General features: G+C 55.6%; 1 protein-coding gene across 5 annotated transcripts in view; it reads left to right on the forward strand.

Annotated features, from left to right (window-relative positions):
- The window catches only part of STK32C (serine/threonine kinase 32C), a 72037-nt gene extending 64314 nt beyond the window's left edge, over window positions 1–7723 (forward strand). For 3 of the 5 annotated variants that reach the window (XM_063405038.1, XM_063405041.1, XM_063405039.1), the window contains 6 exons: window positions 486–589; window positions 679–795; window positions 2206–2331; window positions 2464–2595; window positions 3229–3296; window positions 4107–4382. In XM_063405038.1, coding sequence (XP_063261108.1) covers window positions 486–589; window positions 679–795; window positions 2206–2331; window positions 2464–2595; window positions 3229–3296; window positions 4107–4230 — 671 coding nt within the window. In that variant the 3' untranslated portion in view covers window positions 4231–4382. Of the gene's footprint in view, window positions 1–485; window positions 590–678; window positions 796–2205; window positions 2332–2463; window positions 2596–3228; window positions 3297–4106; window positions 4383–6508 lie in introns of those variants that run through there. The other 2 variants (XM_063405042.1, XR_010081272.1) reach the window with 2 other exon arrangements.
- Window positions 7724–9990: the final 2267 nt, after the last annotated feature.

Below are 9990 nucleotides of genomic sequence, written 5' to 3' on the forward strand. Positions count from 1 at the left end.
ACACACTGCCCAACAGGCCCTGGCTGAGGCAGGGACATCCAGTTAATTTAGGACATTGGTGCTCGTGTCCAAGTCCTTCAGCAAAGCCTGACTGTTCGAGAAGGGAACTCCTAGTGGGAAGGCGTCGTGGCTGGCATGTCACCCCATCCCATCCTGTCCTGCCCTGTCCTGCCCTGTCCTGCCTTCTGCATTACATCCTTCCAGTCCCCTCCATCCTACCCTGCCCTCCCCATCTCTCTCTGGCTCCAGCCTTGCACTCGGTGTCTCCCGTGGCCCCACGGTGCTGTCCTGTGCTGGGAGGGCTGTCCCTGCAGGTGGGACATCCCAGTTCCCAGCGAGGGTAGCGTGGGCTGCGGCTGCTCCCCTGCCTCCCACAGCCTCCCCTGGGGCAGCCCTGCGGAGAAATCCCCGTAAGCGTTGTGCACTGACTTCATGAAACACCAGAACAGAGAACAACGAGTAACCTGTTGTCCCTTTCTGCTCAGCCCCGGAGATTTTCCATTCCTTCCTGAGCGGCGGGACGGGCTATTCCTTCGAGGTGGACTGGTGGTCTCTGGGAATCATGGCCTACGAGCTGCTGCGGGGCTGGGTAGGGCTGCGGCATCCCAGCCCTGGACCGTGTGCTCTGGCTGGCCCAGGGGGACAGGGGACGCCTCACCTTTGTGCTCTTGTCCCCAGAGGCCGTACGACATCCACTCCAACAACCCCGTGGAGTCCCTGGTGCAGCTCTTCAGCACTGTCAGCGTTCAGTACTCCTCAGCCTGGTCCAAGGAAATGGTCGCGCTGCTGCGCAAGGTGAGGGCCCCTCTGGGGTGGAGCTGGGGGAATCTGGGATGAGCTGTCCTTCTGGGGTGGGTTTGGGTTGGACGGCAGCTACTGAGCAGGCAGGGCTACCTGAAAAATTATCAGCATATTAACAAACAATGAATAATAAGAGTAATAATTATAATATACAAAAAAACAGGCTGGAAGAGTTAGGGAAGTTTCCCTGAGAGGAGACGGCCCCAGGGAGACCTTCAAGTCCCTTCCAGCGCCTAAAGGGGCTCCAGGAGAAGCTGGAAAAGGGACTTGGGACAAAGGGTGGAAGGACAGGACACAGGAAATGGCTTTCAGCTGCCAGAGGGCAGGGCTGGATGGGCTCTTGGGAATCAGGAATTGTTCCCTGTGAGGGTGGGCAGGCCCTGGCACAGGGTGCCCAGAGCAGCTGTGGCTGCCCCTGGATCCCTGGCAGTGCCCAAGGCCAGGCTGGACACTGGGGCTGGAGCAGCCTGGGACAGTGGGAGGTGTCCCTGCCATGGCAGGGGTGGCACTGGGTGAGCTTCCACACTATCCAGCCTGGGAGCCTATGATTGATTATGTGTGTTGTGTGTTTATTACCCCTGTAATAAGATGCACAATTTTTGATAGCAAGGGAAGCAAAAAGGCTGTTTTGGGTGTGCCAGTCAGATCCCAGCTGGGCTAGAATTGTGCCTTCCAGCATCCCATCCTCTCCATGGTCACTGTCACCTGTAAAGGCAGCACCTCTGCCTGGGCTGGCAGGTGAGGTGAAGCACACGTGCTGCACTGCAGCACTGCCTGCTCCCTCTGCCTGGTTCTTGGGGGCTGAGGGGTCTGATGGTGTTGTGAGAGCTCTGGGGAGGGCTCTATGGAGGACTCTGCTGCTTTCCTCATGCTGCTGCTGGAGAAAGCTGGGACGTGTTTGGGCGGCTGGTTTAGCTCTGGCTTGCTTGAGAACTCTGAAAAGTAGCTGGTGAGTTTACTGTAGGAAAGATACAGCCAGTGCCGGCAGCAAATAAGTGCCTCTGATATGAGTTAATGTTGGGTGGGTAATTTGCATAATTAGATTCAGTTTAATGAGGAGCAGTTGCTGGCAGCGGCTGCGGTGGCGCATTCGGCAGGTTTGCATTGCCATCTGCTGGGCAGCCGGGCTTCCAGGGAATGCAGCCTCTCACCAGGAGTGTGCCAGCCGCCCCCCAGCCGGGAGAGGACCCCCATGTCCCCCAAAACACTGGGGTACCTGCTGAACATTTTCTTTTGTATTTTCCCTGCAGTATGTCACCTATTTCCCACAGCAGAAAGGCTCCTCGGCTTTGCTGAAGCACTGCAGCTGGCCTGGGCAGGCTGCTGCTGGGGGCCTGGTCTTCCTTCTCTGGCTGGAAATCTCCTCTCTCCAATGCTTTATCACCGGTGCTTTTCCCTCTGCAGCTGCTGACAGTGAACCCTGAGCATCGCTTCTCGTGCCTGGCCCACATCCAGGCCTCGGCTCACCTGTCGGGCGTGGTCTGGAGCGATGTGTGCGAGAAGCGCGTGGAGCCGGGCTTCGTCCCCAACGTGAGTGGCAGTGACCCGTATCCCCCTCCCCAGCAGGGGCTGCTCCTCACACTGCAGCAGCCGCTGTGAGAGCAGAGGTTTTCTGTGGGGGGAGTGGTTTCTGAGTCTCTGCTGTGCCTTGTGTCCTGGCAGAAGGGCCGCCTGCACTGCGACCCCACCTTTGAACTGGAGGAGATGATTCTGGAGTCAAGGCCCCTGCACAAGAAGAAGAAGAGGCTTGCAAAGAACAAGTCAAGGGATAACAGCAAAGATAGCTCCCAGTCTGTATGTGCTCCCCGGGGTACCATCCAGCTGGGAAAAGGCTGGATTTGGGCGGGTATTGCAGCTGTCACTGCCACACTGCGGGAGCCACGGGCTTATTTTGATGAAAACATTTGCCCATTGGAGTAGTTTCAATAATCACGTACACCTCTTATGGAAATTTGACCAAACTTTCTCAGCAGTGGGTACTGTGGAAAGTGAAGAGCAGCAGAGGTGTGGGCAGCCCGGTGTGTTCATCCTCTGTCCCTGCACAGCCCCAGGGCTGCGAGCCTGGGCACAAGGCAGCAGCTCCCTGTGTGCCTTTGCAGGGTCTCCCACGCGTGGGCTGTGTGCTGGGCTCTCCCCACGCTGCCTGTGCTTCCTTTGGGCTGACAGCATTCCCAAAATACAGGATCCGTGGATAAATGCGTTATGTTTATGTCAGGAACAGTGAGATCTGTGTTTTATGGAAAACTGCTGCTGTGGATGGCACAAGCTGCTGGTGAAAGCCACATGGCAGCCAGCCCTGCTGCCTCCAGCTGTTGGGCTGAGGTTTGGGGGCTGGGGGCTCCTGCACACAGCTGGGAGTGCTGGGGCTGCAGGCAGCAAAGAGATGCAAATGGGGCTGCTTATGCATGTCTTGTTTTTCTTCAATAGGAAAATGACTATCTCCAGGAATGCCTTGAAGCTCTCCAGCAGGACTTTGTCATCTTCAACAGAGAGAAGTGAGTGTGTGGGGTGCTTTTTTTAGGGAAAGATACTCCGTTTTCTGACTTCCCTTAGGAATCAGTGCCAGTGCCTGACAGCCAGGAGCACCTTGCTGCTGGCTTAGCCCCAGGTGACTGGTGTCAGCAGAGGAGCTGGTGCTGCCTGTGTATGAAAAATGGTTCTGGCTACAAAGGGAGGCAAGATCAGGGATTATTAACTGCCATTAAATAAAATATGCTGCAGAGAGACTTCTGGGATTTAACATGTGTGTGTGACACTACTTCCATTCCCCTGTAGCACCTCCTCACCCATCCTGCTTTTAGCAGATGATGTTTTGGGAAAAGGTGAGGACGGTTGGACTCCATGATTGTGGAGGTCTTTAACACTTAGAATAGATTCATAAGATCATTAAGGTTGGAAAAGTCCCTGCTGGGAATAAGCAGACAGTGGAAGTGCTGGATTAAAGCCCCAGTGCTGGATTAAAGCCACTGCCTCCCCAGGGCTGGGGCTGTTTGGTCCACGAGCAGAGCGTGAGGCAGGCTCCGTGGAGCAGGGGGCTGGCAGGAGCCTGGCTGTGCTGTGGGTACTCCCGGCCAAGGTCTGGGTGTGCTGAAGCCTTGCAGGCTGTTCTGGGGCATTCCAGAGCAGTTCTGTGTGGTTTGCCGATCCCTGGGCTCTGTCATGACCCGTTTGTGAGCCCCTGGAGGACTCTCGCTCCCCGTGGCTCTGCCGTAGGCACCTCCCGAGCAGTGAGCGGGCACCGCGCTCACACCGCCCTGCCCGCTGCTGGGGCAGCTGTGCAACCCCTGCTTCCTCCGCTCCCACAGGCTAAAGAAGAGCCAGGAGCCGCCGAGCGAGTCCGTGTCTGCCTCCGAGACCACCGAGGAGGGGGAGCCCGAGGCCGAGCCCCTGCACATGTGCAGCTCCGTGTGCTCCTCGGGCAGCAGCTAGGCCGGGGCCGCGGGCCAGGCTGCCCGCCCTCACCGCCCTCGGCTGCGCGGAGCACCGAGCCCGGACAGCGCCGGCAGCGCCGGAGCACACCCGAGTTCCCACAGGACTGCCCTCCCGGGCCGTGGATCGCCAGCCCAGCTCCTCACGGAGCACACCCGAGTTCCCACAGGACTGCCCTCCCGGCACCACGGCTGCCTGTCGGGGGAGATACGGCCTATGCAACTTGTCAGGGGAGGAGATGGACTCATTTAGTCTTTCTGTTTTAATGTCAGGTTGCTGGTCTACATGTTTTTAATGCAGTGGGAGGACAGGGAGCGAAGCCATGTCCTTGGGTCCCGCGGGGAGGGACAGGGGCAGGGAGGAAGGGCAGAGGTGGTGCGGCCTTGCCTGTGGCACTCCCCGTTCCAGGTGCTGCCCTGGGGATGGCAGTCCCTGTGCAGGGCAGAGCAGCCCTGGGGCTTCGCTGGCACCAGCCCCTGGAGCCTCCAGCTGTTCCGTCCTGCGGCACAAGGACGGCACAGGCACCTCCTGTCCTCGTGTCACCTGTCAGTTCCTTTACTGATTCAAGGCAAATAAATGTTTTTTGTGCACTCCATGGATTCTTCAGGGGCTGGGTAATGGTATAACATGTATTTGAGATGCAGAAAGCATTTAAAATATTCTCTTCCTTGACGTGGCTGCTGCAGGCAGTGAGGAGCTGTGGGGTGGGTTGCAGGGTCTGGCTCCATGTGCCCAGGTTCAGAGGACACGGTTTATTGCAGCTGAGGTTTTGTTGGAGGCAGAGTGGGTGGCCTTGCAAGCCTGCTTGGTTATGAAAGACAGGAATATCATATTTCACCCTCTGATTGACTTTATTTTCAGTGTAAAGTACAAGTATTGTATATAATTTGCCAATACCTGTCTTAATAAGATGGGAAATCTTCCCTTGCTCCTGCTGTGGATGTTACCTTTCTTGTTGCCTTTCTTGTTGCAGGGCCTTCACTATATTAGTAGTTGAACCTGCTGCAGAGTGGTTTTTGGTTTCAGTGGCTGAACCCGAGCCCCTGCAGTGCCACAGCACTGCTCTGGTGCCCCAGGTGTGTGGTGGGACCACAGTCAGCACAAACCATCAGCAGCTCTTTGCTGCCAGACTCTGGAGGGCTGCAGTGTCTGCAGCCTTACTGGGTATTCCTAATGCAGAAATGGATGGGAGATGTTTTTAACAGATCAGACTCTGTCAGGACCAGTTTTGTTGTGGTTTTTGTTTCCGTGAATGAACCAGGAAGGTGGAGTGGTACAGAATGATCTTACACAAGCAAGGACACGGCGTGTGTGTCTCCCACAGCTGAGTGTGGGAATCAGCGTGTGGCTGAGCTTGTGCAGAGATGTTTTCATGCAAGTCTTTAAGGGTGTGCAGGAGGAGGGGAGCCGAAGCTCTGGCTCCAGTTGCATGGTTATTTTCAGGGCAGAGCCAGTAGATGCTGTCAGGCCCAGGGTCCCTGGTGTCAGCCAGGGGTCCTGCTCACCCCGTGCTTCGTTAGGAGCTGCGTTAATGATGGCTCAGGGGCTGTGGCCAGTCAGTGTGCAAGGCCTGAAATCAGTGTGTCCTCCTGCTCCTTCTCCCAGCTACAGGAGGGCACCTACCCTGCCTCTGATCCCAGGCTGCCCTCTCTGCCCCCAGTAACTTCCAGTCTCTTTACTGGGTACCAGGGAGGTCTAATTACCTTCTCTCACCTGCCAGAGCTCACCTTTATGTGCAGGTGGGCCACGTGCTCTGACCCCTTTGCTCTCCACACGGGCAGCCTGGTCCTCTCCCCGGGGCTCTGTGCTCATCTTGTGTCTCCATCCCACATCTCTCAGCTGGAACACCAGCTCTGTCCTGGCACAGGGACAGGGTCAGACCACGTATTTATTCTGCAGTTGTGAATTACAGGTGATTTACTCTACCGGTGTGGGTAGGGTTTTACAGTGAATTCCATTGCACTATTTAGCAACTTCTGTAAATAACAGCGAAATTCTGGACTATCAGAATGTCGAGGAGCGTCACTGATTTTTTGACCGGATCATCCCATAGATGAGTGATGAAGATACATCCTATTCAGCCAGGAGCTCTCAGGCCAGGAGAGGTGTTGTAGTTACAGGATGTGTGTAATTGATGTTTTCGTCGCTTTCCTTAGGCCAAGAGACAAGTGGGCCCTGAGGTGGGGGTTGGTGTGTGTGGGGAGCTGCTGGCTTTCTTCTGAAACTCAGGTTTCTCAGCCCAAACCCTATCTCTGTCGGTTGTCTGTTCCCCTTGCAGCACCGCTCTTCTTCAGCGCATTGTGCAAAACTGCTCAGCAGCCCCTGGCAGAAACCAGGAGCGCCAGAGCCTGCTGGGGACAGGATTTCAGTGACCCTGTTTGCACTCAATCCCTGGAGAGGAAAGGGCCTGAAAAGAGCAACTGGAAAAGGGACAAGTGGCAGGAAACAGCTCAATGTTCTCATTGTCAGAACCCCTGTGGGGGTTTCAGTGCTCTGGGGCCTCCCAGCCCCCTGTGCCCCACTCCGGTCCCCTCCTGTGTCCCCACTGCTGTGTCCTGTAAGGAGCCAGTGCCAGCTGGCTCCTGTTGGCCCTACACACCTCTGTGGCTCCTGCCAGCATGTCCTAGCTCACCTCATCCACAACGGAGTCCTGGGGGTCTGTTCCTCTCCTCCCTGTGCCCCTCCCATGGGTGTTGGCTGTCCCTGGCTGCTGGCATGGGCTGGGGATGGGGACAAAGGCGTGGCAGGGTTGTGGTGCCCTTGTTGGTGCCATGGTTCTGGCTGTGCCCTGGCTACTGCTGCTGAGCAAACCTCACAGTGAAGTTGTGACAGACCCCTGGTCCCACATCCCAGCCTGGAAGGTGTCACTGGCAGCTCTGGGTTACACCTCCACTACAGCCAGAACACAGGAATCTTCTGTACATAAATATTTAAATACCTGTATTTTTTTTGTATGACAGATTTATACAGTGTGTGCCATTATCTGCTGTGAAAAGTCTACAGCACTATAAATTATTCTCCTTTAATCACTTGCCATGAGATTGTTTTCTTATCTCTGTTGTGTTTCAAAGTTTTGCAAAGTTGCATATTTTAAAGTGTTTGCATTGAATTCCACAGCCTTCACTGGGAATTTTGTGCAGAAGACAAATGCCAGGTCAGGTCCTGATGTTTCTTCTGTTGCCAATTCTCTATTACTCCAGAGCTTGCCAAAAAGAGTCCAAGAGTAATAAAATAATAGCAAAAATACCAGTAATATGGACTTGACCCTAGACAGTGCTGAAATCCTGCTGCCTTGGAGGGTATTTTTAAAAATAATTTCAGTGCAGATATATGTAAATATATCTTTGTATTTTATGTTAATACATTCCTGTAATTTTCTTGCATGACAATTTTACCACATCACAGAATATTTAAGTTAGAACAAGGTTGTGTTTTTGCAGATACTGCCGGAAGCCATTGCACATGTGGAGTAATAAATGTGTATTTTTAACACTGCCAAGGATTTGGTGTCATTTCCAGGGTATTGAGCTGCAAATGCATGGAAGCACGGAAGCATCCAACTGCTAGAATTCTGGAACCCAGCCCGAATCCGGGCTGGTGGGACTCTCAGCTACCACAGAGCTGGGCGGGACGGGAGCTGTGGCACCACTGCCATGAAATGGTTCAGAAACAGGCGCTGAGAGGGGAACAGCTGGATCCAGGCGTTCCCGTGTCCCCCTTCCAGCGCCACCAGCGCTGTGGTTCCCCAGGGCGGCTGCAGCGGCACAGAAGGGGCTGCAGGCGCTGTCCGTGGTGGGTGCGGATCTCAGTGAGGATGAGACCCCCAGGCACAGCCACTGGGACAGCCGTGCCCACGCCGGCCCCTGCTGCCGTCAGTGCCAGGGCTGGTGCTGGGCTGGGAGCTCCAGGGCGAGGCAGAGGTGCTGGGGATGGGGACAGCACCCCAACCCCGCTGCTGCAGGGAGGGCACAGCAGCCACGGCCCACAGGGGCTGGTATTTCCCCCACAGCTCTGGATTTTGTATTTTAACCTCAATAAAAGCAGCCCCTGGAGGTGTCGGGAGATCTCCGCTTTGTCTTTTGATCCCCCTCCGTGCAGGAATGATTTATCTCACTCGGCACAAAGTGCTGCTCGCTGGTTGCAGCGCAGATGCAGCTCCCAAAGCCGCTGCTCACTTCAAAGGAGCAGTGGAGGCTGAGACAAATCCGTGTCTGAGCCTGGACTCGTCCCTTCTGCACAGCCAGTGCCACCACTGTGATGCCTCTGGGGCGGCTTTTTGGGGGTCTGTGGGTGTCCCCATGGCACCACGGGCACCCGCCAGGCTGGGCTGTTCACTGCAGGGGGAAAGGTGAAGGTCACAGAGTGAGGGCAGTTTGCCACACACAGCCCTGAAATACAGGGCAGGAGAAGCTGAGGGACTAAAACACCCACAGCAGCCAGGAGAGCTCAGTGCCTGCCAGCCCTGTGCCATCACCACTGTGCCTAACGCATGGGACATGGAATTTGCCAGGGACAAACAGGGAATGACCCTCCCGGGCTCATCAACCAGCTTTGTCGTTCTTACCTGCTGCGATTGACCCTGCTGCTGATCAAGGTGCTGGACGTGAGGGAGATCACAGAACCACAGAATTCCAGAATGGTCAGTGTGAGAAGGGACATTAAAGCTTGTTCCACCCTGCCATGGGCAGGGACACCTACCACTGTCCCTGGCTGCTCCAAGGCCAGGCTGGAGTAAGTGGCCTTGGACATGTCCAGGGCTCCAGGGGCAGCCACAGCTTGTCCAGGTAACCTGTGCCAAGGCCTCCCGACCCTTGCAGGGAACAATTCCTTCCCAATATCCCATCTGACCCTGCCCTGTGCCAGTGGGAAGCCATGCAAAATAAAAATAAAGAAAAAAGACACAGTGAGCATGGAAAGCCAGGGATAAGCACAGGGATAGTTCAGTTCCTGCCTGTTTGCTCCTTCAGGAGCACTGCTTTTCTGCAAGGTATATGGAGGGGCCTGTCCCTAAGGGGCACTGCTGTCCTGAGGGGCATGGAGGGGTCTGTCCCCACTCCAGGCACAAGTGTGGGGACTTGGGGCTGCTCCATGGCAGCCGTGGTGCTGCAGAGCCAGGGCTGCACTGTCAGTCAAGGGCACGGAGCGTCTCCTCGGTGTCCCTGACCCAGAGCCTGCAGGAAAGCTGTCCAAAGGCATTAGGGCCACAGACCGTGTGGGTGCCATGGGGGGATGTCTCCTGGAGGCTCTGGCTCCATTAGCAGGCTCAGCTCAGCCTCTCCTGGCACTGGGAGAGCTGCAGAGATGCTGCTGGCTCTGATCCCTGCATTAGGAGGAGGCTGGGGCAGCTGTGCTGGCTCTGACAGCTCCCTGACAGAGGGAATAAATGCAAACCCTCCCTCTGTGAGGGAAGGGCTGGCAGGGTTTGAGCCTTGGGCTGGTGCAGAGGGTGGAGGGACCCAAACTGGGTGATTGGGGAGAGGGAACAGTGTCTGTGCTGGGTCCTCACTGGCCCAGGGGCCTGGCACGAACCAGGCCAAAGGTTCCTGTGGGAAAAGGGGCATTTACAGCACAGGCACAAAGAAATTCCTTTGCTAAGTGTTTACAAGCTGGGGTGTTGGGGTGTCCCTGTCACCCCATGGATGTTGGGCTGCCATCAAAATGTGATTTTTATCTTTCCTTATGGATTTCCCACTGCTGTAATTTAAGCTCTGTTCAGGAAGAAAAGAGATCATAGAATCATAAACAGTTTGGGTTGGAAGG

The sequence above is a fragment of the Prinia subflava genome, chromosome 9 (genome assembly GCF_021018805.1).
Source record: "Prinia subflava isolate CZ2003 ecotype Zambia chromosome 9, Cam_Psub_1.2, whole genome shotgun sequence".
Lineage (NCBI taxonomy): Eukaryota > Metazoa > Chordata > Aves > Passeriformes > Cisticolidae > Prinia > Prinia subflava.